At 43.5% G+C, this 21,614-nt stretch overlaps 1 protein-coding gene across 7 annotated transcripts in view; it reads left to right on the top strand.

The window, feature by feature from the left end:
- CADM1 (cell adhesion molecule 1) overlaps positions 1-21,614 on the top strand; it is a 506,083-nt gene that overhangs the window by 220,254 nt on the left and 264,215 nt on the right. For 5 of the 7 annotated variants that reach the window (XM_077456952.1, XM_077456957.1, XM_077456954.1 and 2 more), the window contains exon 2: positions 10,600-10,677. The exons of the other annotated variants lie outside the window; for them this stretch is intronic. In XM_077456952.1, coding sequence (XP_077313078.1) covers positions 10,600-10,677 — 78 coding nt within the window. The remainder of the gene's footprint in view (positions 1-10,599; positions 10,678-21,614) is intronic. 7 annotated transcript variants of the gene reach the window in all.

Genomic DNA, 21,614 nt, shown 5'->3' with positions numbered 1-21,614 from the left:
ACATTCATCACAGGTGATGGCCATTGAAGACAAATCCAAGGTCACTGTTCTAGGTAGCTCTGCCATGTGTTCTGATTGCGCCGCTTCTCCTTCCTTCGTAATTGAGCTGTGTGCAAGTCTGCCGGGATGAGTGTATTGGAATCTGAATCCTAGCCGGTACATGCATAATAAAGGGGCAGCGTGATGCATGCTCCTGATTGTATCTCTATAGATATTAACAGGCTAAGATGTTGGCATAACAAATCCATATGGTTTTGCTAAAGCATATCAAGACTGTATCCTACAGAACCGCATCGCAGGCTGTTATCACACAACATATTAGTATTGAAGATCCGCAGCTCGGATGTGGAATATCAGGAGCTGTGATGACTTGACAAGATTAGGCATGGTAATTGTACCCCATGAAGTCTAATTATCAGGTTGTTTATTTTGTTCGTTTTGCAGAAGCCGCCTAGCAAACCCCAGTGTAACATTTATCACAACTGTAGGGCACCTGGGCTTCAAATGTTTTCAGTATCTGCGATGAGGGAGAGCTCCTAAGATGTCAGCAAAGTGCTGCCAGTAAGTAGTTTGGAAAGATTTTTTCCTTTTTGGTATATTCAGAAATTCTTGTTTTCTTACCAATTACTAACTTTACAAAGACGTAACAAGCATTGCTGCAATACTCCAGAAATAATGGAATCACTTCACACTACAGACAATTTATTTATTTTGTTGGGCGATGGGAGGGGTGGAGGAGCTAGGCCAGCACAGGCAGTAATAAGACCTAATCAGAAAAGGATAGGAGTATGTTGTGTTAGGGAATTTATTCTTCCTGAAGAAGTAACATGTTCTAGGCTATTCGAGGCACTTTACATGTGAATAAAATTGTTACATTATTTTTTAATTTTAGTTTTTAATGCTATTACCTGCAATTGTTGGTGATGGGGTGTCTTTACTTATCTACATATAATTTAATAGGGAACAAAAAAAGTAGAATAAAAAAAGGGATAGATACGTAGTTATCTACATATATTTAATAGAGGACGAAAAAGAATAAAAAAGGGATATATTTACAGTATTTTGCTCCGAATTAATTTTAGTACTTGTAACCCATATCTATAGTTATGGACCTAATCTAGACCCAACAGAATAGATTTGGGGGAAAAAAGTTTATAGTTTTCATTAATCTAAATATGTCAAATATGTCCCTGACTGCGTCTGTCTTGATAAATCTATAACCTTCTCCAGCAAAACAAATGGAAATGTCACTGATTTAATGTATCCTTTTAGATGGCTAGTGCTGTAGTCCATCCGTTTTTCTTACTGCTGGCGTTCAGCAAGGATGCTGACTGCACGTTGACATATATTTGCAATGAAGGGAGCGCTTTATAAACTCAAATGTATGTGGTTTGAACACAGAAATGGACATTTTCTTTTCTCAGAAAATAAACTCCCAGACTTTTTATAGACATTTCTGTGGTAAAACAGCCATTTTCAGGGTCACATTCCAGGCAGTGCGCCCAGTCCAGGATGCCATGTCATGGACAGGAACTCGCTAAAAGGAAGACTTGCCACGGCTTTCATTTATTGCCTCTCTCTGGCTTTCATCTTGTAAATTACTACCAATTCCTTCATGTAACTTAACTTTGCCCAGATTCAGACCTAACACTGCTCCAGAACAGAGCATCCCAAAGAGCACACAGACCTGAATCTCTGGATTGTAACTATCAATGGATCAATCAGGTTGCTATACAGCACAGTAGCTCTATTCTCAAGACTTCTCTCAACAAGTGGGGTTCCCCAGTAGCAGGAGGCCCATATTTGAAGATTCATTAGCAAAGAGATCAATGAACGTTCCAAACAAAAGATCTGGGAGCCCGAAGGGTCCCCCCCCCCCCGATAAATGAAAAGAGAAACTAACACTTAACACCTTAGACCCTCCCTATCACCTGGCTGGTCCTTGCTACACTTACCTTGGGTGATGGGCTTTCAGTGCTCATGCAGCTGGTGTAGTGATCCAGGAATCTGAAATCCCCACTAGCACTTTCTGTAGGGCATGGGTGCTCAACCTGTGGCCCTCCAGCTGTTGCGGAACTACAAGTCCCATCATGCCTCTGCCATGCTTGTAACAATCAATGGCTTGCAAGGCACCATGTGACTTATAGTTTCTCAACAGCTGGAGGGCCACCGGTTGAGCACCCATGTTGTAGGGCTTTGGGGATGGATCCAAGCAATTCTGATTGGTCAGCTCCAGCATGTGACCATTTTGACCAATCATAATCGCTCTGATCCATCCCAGATACCCTACAGAAAGAAGGGCAAGAAGAGCAGGGATTTTAAATCGCAGGACCACTCACCAACTGCGTGGGCACTGACAGCTAATCAGGGGGGAAGTGGGTGGGGTTCTGTGTTCTGAAAAGGTGAACCCTTTACGGTCTAATTTACATGAGCAGCTCCACCCTTCTAAAAAAAAAGTGTTCTACAGTGAATCACTTTTCAGAGATCATTAGTGTAGCAACTGCCAGGCATTCAGAAATGATGCCCTTTTTTCAGCCAAATGGAAATTTTCTATTGAAATACTGTGCTGCATTTGGCTTGCAGTTGTGGCATGGCCTCGTTCACTTGAATGTCTTTTGGAGGTGGTACTGCCTGCCAAACGTGACCTGTTGTATACATTATGACACACCATTGTATACTAAAATGGCTGCTGTCCATGTTATCTTGTGGCTTTGGCGCTCAGGATGTTGGAAAACCGAGGGTTTAATACCCAACTCCCTGAAGCTGCCCCCTTCTCCAGTGTAAACAAGCCTTAATATTGATATGTGTTCACCATATTGATATTATGTAAAATATTGGTTTATTTCATTTTAGTTTTACTGATAGATGGGTTAATAACACCCAATGTTAGGGCTGGATATTTCGCGTGCGATCTCTTAAGGACTAGACATTTCTCTTTTTTTATTTTATTTTTTTCTCTTCTCTTCTTGTTTTGTTTAAAGGTTTTTATTTTTTATTTTTCTTTGAAATTTCCTTCAACATTTCATTTCCATATAGTTCTTCTTGAAGCAGCTTCTGCTTGTATTGGTCGGTTTTTGGTTCTTACCATAATGGATTCCTTTGTAGTTTCCATTATATTTGTATTTAGGCCAGTGGTATCCCGCACTACTGATTGTGCTCTAGCTGTTCATGCAATTGCATGGGCAAGATTGTCTGATATAAAAAAAAAAAAAATAAAATAAAAATTCAATGGTAAAAGTTGGACAATGGCCGTAACGGCTAATTTGGCTTGGCATGACAATGAAAGCTAGATTTGTACAGTGAGGTTTCAGAAAGTATGGCATACATTAGATTCAATTATTTCCCTGATGTCTGCATAATAAAAACTAGCGCGTTCTTTTATTTATTTATTTTTTTTTCCCTCTTTTACTACTTCTTTCTGTATTAGACCCGTCTTCTGGTGTATTTAAATGGCTTTAAACACTATTTAAACTTCTGGCGACACCTACAAGGTCAAATTGAACTCTAGGCAAATGGCCATAGCTTAATAGCACAGGTTTGTATTTCTGTTTGGCCAGACATATATAATTCTTGTGTGCCTGCCACACTGCACGACCTGGGCAATTACTTTTCTATTTTGGGTTCAGCTTTACGGCTCGCCATTGCCTTGTTGATTGGACTGAGGTGAGAGCGCTGATTTATTGTCCAATGAGCAGGCTATAGGCAGAGAGGTAACGGTAAACTGAACCAAGAAATATTATTGACACGTGCATGACCGCAGTGCCGCAAAAGTGTGTGAATTTTGAAACTTGCTGGAAAGAAGAATTTTTGAAGATGTTGACAAAGTTTTGTTAAGTTTTCACTTGCAGTATTGCGAGTTTACAAATCCTCATCCATCTCAAGCCTGTTTTATCTTAAGTGTATCCAAAGCCAAACATAAGAAGAGTTGAGCTGGCCATACACTAAGGCCCCATTTGAGTCTGCTGATCCCCGCTGAGCATGCGGGTGGCTTGTCATTGTTCACTTTGCTGATGCAGAACGGACAGGCACATCCCGCTCTTCTCTATGGGTGATCGGATGTAAACGGACTGTCTGTCGATTGCCATCTGATCTGATCCGATCCACCAGATGGATGGGGAACGGATCCCCATTTGTCTGTCTTTAGTGAACCGGATCAGATCAGATGTCAGTGGGTGTCGATGAACGTGTCCGTTGCCAGCCGCTGCTCCATAGAGGAGACTGAAGGGTCCGATTGGGTTCCGCCTGAAAAACTGACACACGGACCCAAACAGTCCACCCCTGTGAAAGGGCCTAAACTGATTGTTTTTTTTTTTCATTCAGCCTCTAGGTTGAACAGAAAAAAAAAAGATCATATTCTTTCATTGATGCTAAACAACAAAGATGGACGAATCTCCCGCTGAGGCTTTTGTATTCTGAAAGCTGGCATCAGTGACTGTCATAATATAGTGGGTGCTGCCACAGTAATTATAAGCTACAACATTATATACAGCAGTCATATCCCTTAATGTTATGTGCTGCTTTTACATTTGTGATAAATATATGCTTTCTGCTACTTTTTAAATAGAGAAGTCCTTACAGTAAAAAAAAAAAAAAAGTGTGATGTACAGAATTCTGTATCATTTTAAATCATTTTGGCAAATATAATTGACTTATTTTTCTGCATGTCTATGCACTCCGTTCCTCCAGACTCGTGCGCTCCTTTCTTTTGTTTGCATTATCCATGTCAGATGTGAGATCGCACCTGCCCCGCATACCTACACACTATTAAGCAGATCCTGCTGCCAATAGCTTGTGCCCCGGTGCCAGCTCCTTTGCTTGGCAGGTCAGTGTGCGTCGTATTTAATCTCCTGGCTGGGAATACGCGAGCAGCGCGTTCCCACCAGAGCCTCTGTACACGAGCATTCTGATATCCAGGCTGGGCAGCCAGTTTACTTTACTAATTAGGATGATTCCAGCGGTAACGGGAGTTATTAGCACAGCAAATCGTATATGTAATATGTAACATCAACGTTGCAGGAACGACCACGCCATTACCCTCTCACCGCACTCTATATACAACCCGTTAGGGAACACTGGGGAGTAATGGAGGAACAGATGGGGAGATGGAGAAAGGAAATAGCCACAAGCAGGAGGGAGGCTGTAAAATTAAAAAATGTGGACGACGCTGTGCATTGACCACTGAGATTAAGGATATGGCATGGAAGAAAAGGGAAGGGAAGGAGAGGATTTTGTAATTAACAGACTAGAAGATATAAACAAGAGAATATGTACTTTATTGGAAAAAAATAAATAGGCTATGTGAAATATAAAATAGATATTTTTTTTTTCTCTAAACGCTCTAATGGTAAAGTGCACCTGTGTGACGTAAACTTATATGATCATTTCCATATATTTCAATTATTTCCAGTCTAGTCCTATTAATCTGAATGGTTTTAACGTTTGTAATCCTACGCATTTACTTTCTTGAATTCTGTGACAATATCGCACATTTCACAGAGCAGGTATTTCATCAGATTTGGCGACCCATCCAAATTTGACAGGCGTCATTTGACCCATCCGTAGACAGCGGTGCCTGTCTTTGGGCAAATATCTCCTAAACCATATAGGTTTAGGAGATATTTCTTGGACCTACAGGTAAGCCTTAATCTAGCTTACCTGTAGGTCAAAGTGGTTTGTAAGGGTTTACAACCACTTTAATAACCACTTTACTTTCCAGTAGGAAAAAAGTAACTAGAGCTCTTTATGCTGTGGAAGATCTACAGTTCTTGGTGTCGTTCAGCAAATAGAGCTGTAGAAAACATTTTTAGTATTAGAGTTATTACAAAAGGGTGCAGACAAGGGTCTTGCAATCAGCACTCTTAAAGTGCAAGTGGCCGCATTGGGGGTTTTCCTGGAGAGACCAATTTCTTCAGAAACTTTGGTCACAAGATTTTTCAAGGCACTTACCAGATCTAGACCAGCTCCGGCTAAGCATTTTCCCCAATGGGACCTCTCAATGGTTCTGCAAGCCCTCACAAAGGATCAACTTGAACCACAACAAGCAGTCTCTTTAAAAAAAAAAGACATTCAGCACTGTATTTCTAGTTGCAATCACATCTACAAGAAGAATCGGTGAACTGCACACACGCCATCGGTTAAGAACCTTTTTGTCCATTTATCCAGATAGGATTGTACTTACCCCCCCCCCCCCCCCAAAAAAAAAATAGATTCTGATCCCTTAAAGAAGATTACATGGCACAGTGCTTGTGCTATATAATCTGCCCCCTCTAAACTGTAAAAAAAAAAAAAAAAAAACTAAACCTACCACTTCCTGAATGCCCTCTCTAAACAGACCATGGTCAAAGTGCTTCCCTCTGTGATAGGCTGAACCCCCACCTGCCCGCTATTCCTGTAAAATAAATTAGGAAAATTGTTACTGCCAGCCTCTGTCATTTGTTTTAAAAAACAAGCACTGTAAATACCTAATTTCAGCTGTCTTCAGGTCAGTCATGTGACTCGCAGCCACTTTACAGCGACGATGCATTGCTTTTGCGGAGGAGACGAGTGGCCACATGATCTCCCCGGCTGATGTCAGAGCCCTTCCCTCAGAAGCAATGTATTGGAGTTGGAAAGTGGTGACAAGTGATGTGACTGGCCTGAAGACAGCTGATATTGGGTGTTTGCAGCGCTTGTTTTTTTTTTTTTTTTTTACACAACGAATGACCCAGTGTGCTATGCCAGCCTCTAATAGAGGGGCTGGCATAGACTTGTATAGAAGGGTTAACCAACCCTTTAAGACAGATCCAGGATTTTTGCCAAATGTAGTGATGATCTCCTGCGACTGGTTCTGCTCAAACCCTTCAGGGGAAAGAGAAGGTCAGTTTCAAAACCTGGATGTGAGACAAACCCTATTATGTTACCTGGAAGTAACAAAAGATTTCATGTCCCCTGACTCGTTATTTGTTCTATTTTCTGGAAACAAAAAGGGCCACCGAGCATTAAAGAGGTCAGTTGTTAGATGGCTTAAATCCGCTATTTTGGTAGCCTTCTCTCAGATGGGACTCTCTCTCCCGCTGGGAATTCAAAGCTGCTCTACAAGGGCTCAAGCCACTGTATGGGCAGAAAAAGCTGGTGCCATCCCAGATCAAATTTGTAAGGTGGCTACTTGGTCAAGTTACTTTAACGTTTGTCCGTCATTACAGACTGGATCTTCTGTCAGCAGGTGAATTGGGCTTTTGGCAGAAAGGTCCTGCAGGCTGTGGTCCCTCCCTAGTTGGTAAGTCTCGTTTATCCTCTCTCCAGGTGCTGTCCTGAAAGACGATTAGGGAAAATTCAAGTTGGACTTACTGGTAACTTGATTTCCAGGAGTCTTTCAGAACAGCAACAACCCACCCTGTTCTTTTTTATTTTATGACTATGATTGTGTTCCAGCTTTGGGTCGGAGGTTTACTACTACTACTACTACTACTACTACTACTACTACTACCATGTGGGAAGGAGCCTCCTTTTTAAAGTTCGGTGAAAGGGGTGTTTCCTGTTGGCAAGTGGGAGGAGCCACTCTTGTGCTGTCCTGAAAGACTCCTGGAAAACAAGTTACCAGCAAGTCTAACTTGAATTTTTAACCCCTTTACACTGAGGCGGTTTTCAGGCATTTTAGCTCTAGAAATAGCCCTTCACGCCTGTAAACGGCCTCCCATTTATTTCAGTGTAGCTTTTCACGTTGGGGGCGGTGTGCTTGTGGGAGTCTGCAAGCGGCATCTTTGGGAGCACTGTATTTTGAACTCACAAAACACCCTGCCCATTGAAATGAATGGCCGGCGATTCCTAAGTGCCTGAAAAGCCATTTGGAAGCGCCGCAACACGGGCACCTTTAACCCTTTCTTTGGGGTTAAGAGCACCCCGCTAGTGGCCGAAAACCCCAATGATAAAACTAGGTTTAGCACTAACACACCCATGGTCCCAGTGTGAAAGGGGTCTTAATCTTTTAATATCAAAAGTCTTGAGTGACTGGCATGTAGTTGAGAAGTGTCTACAAAGAGGCTGCAGGAGATCAGCAGGTATATGAACAAAGAGAAATCATTAACAGATTAAAGTGAACCTGTGCATTGCCCTTATAGAGCAATAGAATATGATTAAAGTTTAAACAAATACAACCTTCCTAATTGTTTTCATGATCTCTGTGTCTTTTTCTCTTAAAGAAATTCCCTTTTGATCCTGTAAGTCACTTGTAGTTCGTTCTTCTTGATGGCAACAGTTTGTGGGCTCATAGAACCTCTGTAGTGCCACCACAGTGCACATGCGTCCCTTCTTTTAGCAAATAAGCCATGTATTCCTTTTTTAGCTACAGCTTATCTTTGATTTACTGACCATGAATTTCCTTTTCATTTCATCATGGACAGGGCCTGGGCTAAGTTGCAGTGCGTCACATTGTGACGTCACTTCAGCTTTTTCATGCCCTCCCCTGGCCATGTAGAGTGGAGTGTGCTGTCAGTTATGGGATAAGTTCAGCTTCAGATCATGCTGCATGTTCCACTCGTTTTTATTGTGTAACATGTTCCAGCATCTGCATCTTCTACATAGCAGCGGCATTCCGTGAACCCACTATCACTATGTCAAAATAGTGTGGCCATGCCGGGCTCCGTCCACACAGCCACATCAGACACTGTTTCCTGTGAATGAATAGATTACAAGTACCGTCATTGTGGCTGATGGCTTGTAGATTGCAATGAACTATAAGGGTGCTGGTGAGCGTCCTAGTAGTTCATTGATCATCCTGCTCTCAAATACTTGCCTGTATTGGAGGTACAGGTAGACAACTTTCCTCAGAGTCAGCAGAAGCCTGACATTGCAGCAGCAGCCTGCTGAACGCGGGCGCAAAGCTCTGCAGGTTCCGTAAAAAAACAAAAACAAATGCACATTTTTTTTTTGCCTACAAAAGGTGAACTTGCCTTTTAATTACTTGCCATCTGCACTATAGCTGAAAGACAGCTGCAGCACTGGCCTTAACTGCGGGGAGGGCGCCCATGGATGTCCTCCCGGGCAAGCACAGTCTGCCCGATCCTGGCCTCTTACCACGTGATCACCTATCAGCCAATGACAGCTGATCACGTGATGTAAACAGAAGCTCAGTAAACTGAATTTTTTTTTTCCTCATGCTGTCAGCGTGAGGGGGGAAAAAGCGGATCACTGGCTTCTGTCAGAGGGACATCAGTCCCTTACTCAGAAAGCCATGACTGTGCCCGCCACTACAACCTGCCATTTCCCACAGTGCCACCCTGCAATGCCCACCAGTGTCTAATGATCAGTGCTTCCTATCAGTGTCACCTACCAGTACCCATCAGTGCCCATTAATGCCACCTTGTCAGTGTTTCAGTGCCACCTTTCAGTGCCCATCAGTGGCACCTCATCAGTGTCCATCAGTGCAGCCTCATTGGCGTACATCAGTGAAGGAGAAAAATTACCGTTTGTTATAAAATTTAGAAAAACTATAATTTAGAAAAAAAAAAAAAAAAACAGCAGCAATTAAAGGCCACCACAAGAAAGCTCTATCTGTGTGAAAAAAATAATAATTTCATGTGGGTAAACTGTAGCATGACCGCGCAATTGTCATTCAAAGAGTGACCGTGCTGAAAGCCGAAAATTGGTCTGGGCAGGAAGGGGGTTTAAGTGGTTAAGCAATGCTTAGACATACTGAGCTTCAAATGGGGAATGTGGTCATGTGACCCAACTAATGATAGAACAAGGTGTTTACAACATTATTTTCAAGTGTTTGCTCTATAAATATATGGATTTACATTTCTGCATTAATAAAGGCCTATTGCTTTGTTCAGCTGCTGGGAGTGAAAGGAAAGCTCTGTGTATGCTACAAGTCACCGTGTAACTTACATGACGCTATGTGCCCCCAGGATGACCACAATGTCACATAAAGGGGGTCATGTTCTTCTCCTCCATACTAAGAAATACCACCACCTGGTGCTGGTCAGTGTCATGATCTGCTAGGAATGGAGGAATCCAAGCTCATGTCTTTACCTTTTAAATTGGCAGATCAGAGGTTTACTTTACCTTTAAAATAACCTGATGTTGTATCAGTTATAGGCAGTTTGTACACTTAAAATGTAGATATTGTGCTATTAAAAGGTATTTGTATAGTAACAATAATTGCATGGTCTACAAGGCATATAAGGAATAATTCACATGACATGCACACAAGTTAATATCATGGGCTCTTTGTAGACGTGTCTTAAAAATAAGGACCCATTTAGACCCATCAAGGTAAAAAAAAGTGCGGACACTTTAATTTCTAACAACTCAAACATAAAGCTGCTAGCCTGCTCCGTATGTGGGTTTAATGGGCTGCCGCTGCTTCCAGCAAACAACATGAAAGGTAACTTGAAGAACGTTAGGACAATAGGGCACAGTGAGGGGTGAGTAATTGTGTCTGATTGCAGGTTATGGAGCTATTTACCTCAATACACAACAGGTTGATGATGAATATGTGAGCAGGCTCTGCAGAAACGTCTTTGTGACCGAAGCTGTGTGTAGCTGGATGTCAGGAGGAGGCCAGAAGGTATGCTGTGTACACATCTGCAGACAGTTTACTGTCTATCTTGTCTCTGTCAGGGAGAAGTTCCAGTCTGCATGGGTCCTCAGAAAACTTTGCCTTACCTGATCCTTTCTATGAGCAACTTCAAAGCTCTGGTATGTGACCCTGTGTGTCTAGATGTCGTATTGTGTCTGTGTTAGTAGGTGCTGACCTGTGCTTTAATCTTCGTGTGATTGGACCCTTGACTACGCAGTGAAGGTGATCCATTGCATCATTGCCATTGCCATCCATCCAACTTGCTTTACTGTAACTCATTAGATGCATCATATCATCTAAGATGCATGTCTTTACCTTTCCACCATCCATTGCTGCATTTTCAGATTTCCTTCAAAATGTGTATTTGAAGACGGAAGGAATTGTGTGACGTGCTAATGCTACACTATGACGACAATTCTAGCAGAGCTGTATTAAGAGCTGTCTTTTGTGTCAGTATATTTCTTGTAATTCTGCGTTAAGGTCTATGCCTTTTTAACACACAGCAATTGAATTAAAATAGTGCACACAATCTAACATAAATGTGTTTAATGTGTTAGATATAATAATATATATGCAAAGCTGTATTTTTTACCATTATTCACAGATAAGTGTGTGCTAACCAATGCAGATTTTTATTTACCGGATGTAGCAAATATGATTACTATACAAGAGGAAAATATGGGGGGTGGGGGTGCCATTGCTAACTGCTTTCTGACATACCAGTTGCTTGGCTGTTGGGCTCACACACTGGCTTTAATACTTTGGGTTACTGACCCAAAACAAGTGTGCAGATTGAGAACGTTGGGCCTGCTTATCTACATGCATGTTCTGAGTCGGGGATTAAACCTCTAGAGTTAGCATTGTAACCTGGAAATTGGAAGAAGAGTAAAAAAGCTTTGTGAATGGGGCACACTGTGTTCTGGGACACACACAGTTCCCAGAACACGCCGTGCCCCATTCACTAGAAGATGGCGTGAGGAGAAGACCGAAGATCACTGCGGAATAGGAAGAGGCAGACTAGGACGATCTGCCTAGCAACAGGCATTTCTGCTAAATTAAAGCAAAAAATAATTCCCTTCAATTTTTTAGGATTATTTTTAGGCATTTTTTTTTTTTTTTTTTTGAGTGGTCCTCCACTTTAAATACACCTAATATTTGTACAGATTTCTTTTTTTGCATTGCATGAGATTTTTTACATAGCATTTGTACCATCGTGCAAATGGAAACTAATATAAGGGCTGATGGAGGGGAGTGTTAACCAATTTATTTACGGCATATATAAAGCTTGTGTGTTATACATTGCATATACTGTAAAATATTATGTAGCAGATGGATCTTTAGGCACCCTTTCTTCTGACTTCCACCTGCTGTTTACAGACCTCATCAGATCAAAGTTAATTTTACACACACATTTACTCATCATAGTTACTCATTCCCTAATAATCCACTTGTGCCAACGTTTCAGTCAATTTGTGCCTTCGAGGGGGCAGCTTCTGCTGTGCAGTCCCTTTTTATTTAAAACGGTGCGCTGAGAAATCCTTTGTCATGTATGCCTTGGAAAATAATTAAAACAAACGTAATACATCTCTTAAATACATACACGGCTGCCCATGTTTTATCGCTTGAAAATTGCAAGTACAGAATTTTGTTGCAATTGGTAGCTGACAATGCTACCAATTGCAAACAGTATTGTCTGCCCTAACGGAGTTCTCTCCTGTTGCACTACAAAACACCTCCCTCTACATTACAGAGATGAGGAGAGGGAGAAGCATTGTGTAGTCCAGCAAGGGAGAACTCTAGAAGAAATGACAGCACAGTTTGGCATTTCAGTGCAGCCGAAGTAATGTTTTAGGCTCACTTTAGGGCAGGGGTCTCAAACTGGCGGCCCTCCAGCTGTTGCAAAACTACAAGTCCCATGAGGCATTGCAAGGCTGACAGTTACAAGCATGACTCCCACAGGCAGAGGCATGATGGGACTTGTAGTTTTGCAACAGCTGGAGGGCAACCAGTTTGAGACCCCTGCTTTAGGGAGTCTAATCTGCATTAGCCCTGACACTTTGGGCTTACAGGATATGCCTTTAATGGTGCTGGATGTCATGCGACCCAGAAAAAAGGTGTCACTGCACATCAGTGGATTGCAGAATCTGCACTGGATAGAGCTGGAGATGGGGTGGCTATAACAGTCAGAGCTGTATTTTTTTATTTTTACCCACTTCTGGTGATCCAATTGTTAAACCCTGAACTAGAAATACAGTGAAAGGCCTTTTTTTTTCATCCCGGTCCCTTATCTCCTCTTTTGGTTGTCCTCTTCTTTCTTTTGAAATTCCACCCCAGCAAGCTAAGTGCTAAGGGGGCACCTGTGCGGGCGCACTCCTGAACCGGGCTGTATGCATTCATAGGCACACACATTGGCAAGTCACGTCCCCTGCTCCCTCCTCACAGGAATTTGACTAACAGTAGCAGAAGCCTATGGCTTCCACTGCTCTGAGTGAGATGAGGAAGAGCGATGAGCACTACTATAGCTGGGACTGCACTAGAAGAGTAAGAAGGTAAGAAGAGTCGGTAGGTGTTTAAAGATGGGGGGGTAGAACGGGTACAGTGAGGGGGAAAAAAGTGTTTGATCCTCTGCTGATTTTGTACATTTGCCCACTGGCAAAGAAACTATCAGTCTCTAATTTTAATGGCAGGTTTATTTTCCTCTTTTTAGATCCTCTCCAAGTCATTAAAGGGGTTAAAGGTGAAAAATCTTCTGGCACTGACTCAACTGAGCCCGTTCGTTCCCTCAGTGAAGACGAGCGCTGTACCTCTCTGCCCGGGGGTTCTTGTCTCTTTATTGGATAGATTGATGGCAGCGCAGCCGTTGGCTCCCACTGCTTTCAATCAAATCCAGTGATGCAGGGCCAAGTCCGGCATTCTGTGTCTATAGACGCAAGTGCTGGACTCGGAGCGCGCCTGCAAGGTAACCCCCAGGGAGAGCGCTTCTCCTGGTGGGATTTACTGATGCGAGGAGTAGCTGCAAGCGCTGTTGGGGGACCCCAGAAGACGATGGTCTGGGCCACACTGAGCAAAATGACCGCCACAGTGGAGGTAAGTATGATATGTTAAAAGAAAAACAAATGTCAGCCCCTTTTAAAGTTTTGAGGCTGACATTTGGTAACTCGAACCTTCAGCTCCCTCCACATAATTTATATGGGATTAAGGTCTGGAGACTAGGTCAGCTACTCTAGAACCTTAATGCGCTTCTTGAGCCACTCCTTTGTTACCTTGGCCGTGTGTTTTGGGTCATTCATGCTGGAATACCCATCCTGACCCATTTCCAATACCTTGGCTGAGGGAAGGAGGTTCTCACCCATGATTTGACAGTAGATGGCCCCGTTCATTGTCCCTTTTGATACAGTGAGGTTGTCCCATCCCCTTAGCAGAAGGATACCACCAAAGCATAATGTTTCCACCTCCATGCTTGATGGTGGGGATGGGGTTCTTGGGGTCATAGGCAGCATTCCTCCTCCTCCTCCAAACACAGCAAATTGAGTTGATGTCAAAGACCTTGATTTTGGTCTCCTCTGACCACAACACTTTCACCCATTTCTCCTTTGATTCATTCAGATGTTCATTGGTAAACTTCAGACGGGCCTGTACATGTGCTTTCTTGAGCAGGGGGACCTTGCGAACGCTGCAGGATTTTAGTCCTTCACAGCGTGTGTTACCAATTGTTTTCTTGGTGACTATGGTCCCAGCTGCCTTGAGATCATTGACCAGATTCTCAATGTAGTTCTGGGCTGATTCCTCACCGTTCTCATGATCATTGAAACTTCACGAGGTGAGATATTGTATGGAGCCCCAGACCGAGGGAGATTGACAGTTATTTTGTGTTTCTTCCATTTGCGGATAATCGCACCAATTGTTGTCACCCTCTCACCAAGCTTTAAGAGTGCTCCTAATCTCAGCTTGTTACTTGTATATAGGATAAAATCCAAATGAATTGATAACTTTTTTTCTGAAATGCGTTTTTCTGGATAATTTTGCTGTTCTGTCTCACTGTTAAAATAAACCTACCATTGAAATGATCGACTGATCATTTCTTTGTCAGTGGGCAAATGTACAAAATCGGCAGGGGATCAAATACTTTTTTCCCTCACTGTAGGGAGGGTTTTTTTTTTTTTTAACTTAATGCAGGAAATACATTAAGGTAGGCAGGGTTTTTAATTTAGACTACTATAGATGTTAAAGCCACAGTTAAATAAAAAAAAAAGTATTGCAAAGAGCTGACACTTACCTTTTCTGGAGTTCCCCTCTGGTCCTCTTCACTAATCTTTGCTGGTTTCTCTATAGCGGGGATATGTGCTATGTGGTACCTGTGCGCATGTGCTCCCAAGTCATGCTGTGTGCCTCTATAGACACACACAGCATGGCTCAGTCAAGCCCCCTGTTATTTGTCTTAGGCGGTCCCCCCCTCAGCAACCCAGGTGCTAAAGGGGCACCCCTGTGGATACGCACCTCAGCCAGGCTGTGTGCATCCGTAGACACACACGGTGCTGACAAGCCACTCCCCCTGCACCCTCCCTACAGGATTTGACTGACAGCAGAAGGAGCCATAGTCTCCACCTCTCTGAGTCTCCTATAAGAAGAAAATAAAGCGGCACTGCTGCAGATGGGATGCAATGGAGTGCGAGACATAAGAATATAGGATTGGTGGAACATTTCTACCTTAATACATGGAATGCATCAAGTTTAAAATGCATGTCATAGTCTGCCATTTTCTGAGAGATCCTCGTAGTAGCAGAGTCACCCCTGCACAATCACGGTGCCACCATTACACTAGAAGAATCCGGAATGCTTGTTTTCTATGGGATTCTAGAGGAGTTGAGGCAGATCAGTACAGACAGCACAGGCTTTTTTTTCCCTGTACTAAGCATACACATTGTACCCTTTCTAATCAAATTTAAATGATGTGCTAAATCACCTGCTGGAATAAAAAGGCATTAATTTAGGGTGGCATTTAATCTTTTACTTTAACTAGCAGAACATACCTAGTCATTACTCACTGTGAAGCTATAATTGAAGAGGTAAAAAAAAAATGTTTACCATAAAAACATTGCCTGTTCTGTGAAAAAAGCCACCGTGATGCAACAAACTGATCCAGTGCTGTGAGCTTTGTGTTTTTATCAGCACAATAGTCAGACAATGAAAAGCTTGGTATCCCTTATAGGTGAATCTGACAAAGAAAATCAAATTTTTTTTTTTTTTTTTTTTTTTTTTTATTTCCAGACGGGTACACACTGCCTTTATGATGATCGCTGAAGTTCATTATTTAATCACGGTCATAGGCTGCCCATGAATATTAGAGACTGGCACAGTCTGCACAGCCCTCCCTTCACTTTCAAGGTTGGCTCGGCCAATGCAGAGAAGAGGGTGGAAGAGGAGAGAGGCAAAGACACGTTCCTAGTGCCTGCTATGAGGGAGAACCAGAACACATCTCTAGCACAAGTTTTCTAACCCCTTTGATCAAAGTTTCCCGAGAACCTGCGTGCAGAGGGCATGTTACCGGCCTTTATAAAATGTCCAATGGTCTCCCAATCCAGATGAAAATGGCAGTTGGACAACTGCTGTCAGCTCCTTTACTCTAGCACTCATGCACACAGATGTTTGGAACACTCATCTATTTTTGCCATTATTGCATTCATGTATTTCTGCATTCACTGTCGTTTCTAATTGCAGGTTGTATTTGTGCATGTTGCCTTTAGGGTCGGTTCACACTGAGACAGCATGACTTGCAGCGCGACTGCCTCAGGCGACCTGCATCCGACTTCTGTGGTGGCTTGCAAAATGACTTCTGTATAGAAGTCAATGCAAGTCACCTGAAGTCGCCCCAAAACTAGACACAAGACGCTCCTATTAGAACGGTTCCATTGTACAGAATGGAGCGTGACTTGTCAGGCGGCTAAGTCATCTGACAAGTTGCCCCAGTGTGAACTGAGTCTTGCACGTATTGATAGGGACAGCGGGAGCATGCAGCAAGTAGCTTCTGAATATTAACCACTTGAGGACCGCCGTATTGCCATTGTACGTCAGCACAATGGCACAGGCAGGCATAATCACGTACATCTACGTGATTGCCTTCCAGCGGGTGGGGGGTCCCATCGGACCCCCTCCCGCTGGTTACGGCGGTCCGATTCGGTCCAGGAGCGCTCCGTGATGAGGGGATGGCCGTTCGTTTTCGGCCACCCCCTCTGGATCGCTCCTGGCCAATGAGAAGCTTCCTCCCCTGTGTATTGTTTACACAGGAAGGAGGAAGTGATGTCATTCTCCTCGGGGCGGTCTTTTTGACCGGACTACGAGGAGAAGAGTAAAAGTAAGTCTGCACGAACACTACACTGACATGTAGGTACACACAGGCACACAAACCCCCCCCGATCGCCCCCCGATCCCCCCCCCCCGCCCCCCCTCCCCCCCCAGTCACAGTGTCACTGATTGCATTGATCATTTCTTTACTGATCAATGCATTCAGTGTCAGTTGTGACAGTAAAAACTGTCAGGACAGTTAGTGTTAGGTCCAGGGTAGCCCCCTATCACCCCCCAATAAAGATTTAACCCCCTGATTGCCCCTAGAGTTAACCCTTTCACCCCCTTTTGCCAGTGTCACTAAGCGATCATTTTTCTGATCGCTGCATGTGTCGCTAGTGTCGCTAGGTAGCTAGTTATTTTTTTAGGTTCACCGCCAGGTTTTTATATCGCTAGGTACCCCGATATACTACCCAATAATGTTTTTAACCCCCTGATTGCCGCTAGTTAACCCTTTCACCCCCTTTTGCCAGTGTCACTAAGCGATCGTTTTTCTGATCGCTGCATTAGTGTCGCTACAGTCGCTAGGTAGCTAGTTATTTTTTTAGGTTCACCGCCAGGTTTTTATAGCGCTAGGTACCCCGATATACTACCCAATAATGTTTTTAACCCCCTGATTGCCGCTAGTTAACCCTTTCACCCCCTTTTGCCAGTGTCACTAAGCGATCATTTTTCTGATCGCTGCATGTGTCGCTAGGTAGCTAGTTATTTTTTTAGGTTCACCGCCAGGTTTTTATATCGCTAGGTACCCCGATAGACTACCCAATAATGTTTTTAACCCCCTGATTGCCGCTAGTTACCCCCTTTTGCCAGTGTCACTAAGCGATCGTTTTTCTGATCGCTGCATTAGTGTCGCTACAGTCGCTAGGTAGCTAGTTATTTTTTTAGGTTCACCGCCAGGTTTTTATAGCGCTAGGTACCCCGATATACTACCCAATAATGGTTTTAACCCCCTGATTTCCGCTAGTTAACCCTTTCACCCCCTTTTGCCAGTGTCACTAAGCGATAATTTTTCTGAACGCTGCATCAGTGTCGCTAGTGTCGCTAGGTAGCTAGTTAACTAGGCTCCCAAAAAGTCCCCCACATGTGGTATCCCCGTACTCGGGAGAAGCAGCAGAATTTATTTTGGGGTGTAATTTGACTTCTGCCCATAGCATGTGTGAGCAATATATCATTTAGTGACAACTTTGTGCAAAAAAAAAAAAAGTTTGTAATATTCCCGCAACTTTTGGCAAAATATAAAATATTCCATGGACTCAACATGCCTCTCAGTAAATAGCTTGGGGTGTCTACTTTCCAAAATGGGGTCATTTGGGGGGGGTTTTGTGCTATTTTGGCATTTTATGGCCTTCGAAACTGTGATAGGTAGTGAGGAGTTAAATCAAAAATTTGCACCCTTAGAAATCCTGAAGGTGGTGATTGGTTTTCGGGGTGCCGTGCGCGACTAGACTCCCAAAAAGTCCCACACATGTGGTATCCCCGTACTCGGGAGAAGCAGCAGAATGTATTTTGGGGTGTCATTTCACATATAACCATGGCATGTGTGAGCAATATATCATTTAGTGACAACTTTTTGTAAAAAAAATTTTTTTTTTTTTTTTTGGTCATTATTCAATCCCTTAGGACAAAAAAAATAAATATTCAATGGGCTCAACATACCCATCAGCAATTTCCTTGGGGTGTCTACTTTCCAAAATGGGGTCATTTGGGGGGGATTTGTACTGCCCTGCCATTTTAGCACCTCAAGAAATGAGATCGGCAGTCATAAATTAAAAGCTGTGTAAATTCCAGAAAATGTACTCTAGTTTGTAGACGCTATAACTTTTGCGCAAACCAAAAAATATACGCTTATTGACATTTTTTTTACTAAAGACATGTGGCTGAATAAATTTTGCCCTCAATGTATGACTAAAATTTAGTTTATTCGATTTTTCTTATAACAAAAAGAAGAAAATATCTTTTTTTTTCAAAATTTTCGCTCTTTTTTCATTTATATCGCAAAAAAAAAAAATCGCAGAGGCAATCAAATACCATCAAAAGAAAGCTCTATTTGTGGGAAGAAAAGGACGCAAATTTCGTTTGGGTGCAATATTGCATGACCGCGCAATTACCAGTTAAAGCAGCGCAGTGCGAAATTGCAAAAAGACCTCTGGTCCTTAAGGTGTTTATTGGTCCGGAACTGAAGTGGTTAAAGTAGAACTCAATTTTTTTATTAAAAAAAAAAAAAAAAGTTTTGCTGCAATAATCTTAAATCTGGAGCTGCCCCCTGCAGCAATACGCTTTCACCACTAGATGGCCCAAGTATTGAATGACGGGCAATATTATTTATACCTCTTCCTGTAAAATCAGGCAGTGATGGCCGCACCACTGGGGGGGGGAGTCATCTAGCAACTGCAGCATTAAGGGGTGGCTGTTTTTGACAGGTCTCCTTCCCCACTTATGGTAGACCGGGCCGCAGAAAAGTACGTCAGCAGCTCGGCCCCTCTGCTGGGCTAGTGAGAGCATATAGTGCTTTGCGCATGCACAGTAGAGACCTGACCGTGATACCCAAAGACTACACTGCCGGGCTCCTTTACCAGAAATGGTGGCAGTAGCACCCGACCAGCTATGTGTAGTTGCTGACTTTTAGTTTTTAAAGGGATGTTTGAATAGCCGAGCCGTGATGGTCACTCCCACACATGCACATGGGAGCCACGGCTGTGGCACAGCGCTTTGAAGGGCTGGCATGCCATCTTTTCAGAACACAGTGCGCATACACCAGTTACGTCATTGGCTGTAGAAGTAGTGAATATCTCCAAATCGGTGCAGATTTCCTTGTACATTTTAGGTATGCTTTATTAAAAGCTTAACTACAAGTACAAGTGAGCAAGCAGTGTTTACTACTGCTTTAAGGGCTGGTTCAGGTCACAGAAACGCAGTTCAGATGCATTTTTTTATGCTTTCCAGTGCAGAAGAAAATGCAGCATGTTCTGCTCTCGAAGTGACTGCACAGGTGTGAACTAGGCCATTGGAACCAAATGAATTCGCTGTCCATATGTTTTAGATGCAGGTCTGAAAGGAAATCCCTGTCTCATTTTCACACGGATGGTCCCCAGTTCCTCATTTTGAGTAGGATTGGGACCAGTTGGAGCCATCTGCTGGTGAAAGAGTATTTTGCAATTTTTATATTGACGCCTACAAATAAACATTTTATGTGATAACGGATTCCCACAGTGCTGTGGGTTTTCTTAAGCGCACAGTTGAACTTCTCTTTTTGGGTTGGCTGTCTATGAAACCTTGGATGGAGCACCACAGAAGGAGAGGGATTAGCGACTGCTAAAACTCTCATGCATTTGCATGTATGTCTTTGTGTGTGTGCATTTAGGCTTGAGATATTGAGCTCTGTAAAAAGACTTTTACCACATTTGCCAAGAAGAAAATGATAAACGTGTAAAAAGGAGCCCAAATCACTACCTGCTGGCTTGATACGAGTACCAAATGTAAACAAACTAAATACAAACGTTTCGTTCTGACAATATATTGAAATGCTACTGCACTCTCTGCAGATACTATTTTATATATGAATAGTCAAACTTCCATGTGTCTAAGGTGTGGGAGTGATTAGCTAATTTAAGATTAAAGGTGTTTCATAGAGCAGAGATGTATAAAGCCCCATACACACTATCAGATTTTCTGCTGATTATTATTTAGTTTTTTTCCTTCAGATTTGCCAAAACCAAGTACCGTATATACTCGAGTATAGGCCGACCCGAATATAAGCCGAGGCCCCCAATTTACCCCCAAAAAAACTGGCAAACTTATTGACTCGTGTATAAGCCGAGGGTGAGACATGCCTGTCCATCCCTGTGTGTGTGTCCGTCCCTGTGTGTCCGTCCATCCCTGTGTGTCCGTCCATCCCTGTGTGTCCGTCCATCCCTGTGTGTGTGTGTGTCCATCCATCCATCCATCCCTGTGTGTGTGTGTGTCCATCCATCCATCCATCCCTGTGTGTGTGTGTGTGTGTGTCCATCCATCCATCCATCCCTGTGTGTGTGTGTGTGTCCATCCATCCATCCATCCCTGTGTGTGTGTGTGTGTGTGTCCATCCATCCATCCCTGTGTGTGTGTGTGTCCATCCATCCATCCATCCCTGTGTGTGTGTGTGTCCATCCATCCATCCATCCATCCCTGTGTGTGTGTGTCTCCATCCATCCATCCATCCCTGTGTGTGTGTGTCTCCATCCATCCATCCATCCCTGTGTGTGTGTGTCTCCATCCATCCATCCCTGTGTGTGTGTGTCTCCATCCATCCATCCATCCCTGTGTGTGTGTGTCTCCATCCATCCATCCATCCCTGTGTGTGTGTGTCTCCATCCATCCATCCATCCCTGTGTGTGTGTGTGTCTCCATCCATCCATCCATCCCTGTGTGTGTGTGTCTCCATCCATCCATCCATCCCTGTGTGTGTGTGTGTGTGTGTGTGTGTGTGTGTGTGTGTGTGTGTGTCCAGCCTACCTGTGTCCCGAGCCTGTGTCCCGAGCCTCCGTCCCGTGCCTTGCCTCCGTCCCGTGCCGTGCCTTGCCTCCTTGCCTCCTTGCCTCCGTCCCGTGCCGTGCCTTGCCTCCTTGCCTCCGTCCCGTGTCGTGCCTTGCCTCCGTCCCGTCCCGTGCCGTGCCTTGCCTTGCCTCCGTCCCGTGCCTTGCCAGGATCGCCGCTCTTCGTCGGCGCCTCGGCG

The sequence above is a fragment of the Lithobates pipiens genome, unplaced genomic scaffold, assembly GCF_037356315.1.
Source record: "Lithobates pipiens isolate NorthernLeopardFrog02 unplaced genomic scaffold, aLitPip1_a1.2 Scaffold_27, whole genome shotgun sequence".
NCBI lineage: Eukaryota > Metazoa > Chordata > Amphibia > Anura > Ranidae > Lithobates > Lithobates pipiens.
The sequence above is the reverse complement of the archived record's forward strand: the minus strand, read 5'-3'. Positions and strand labels throughout refer to the sequence as shown.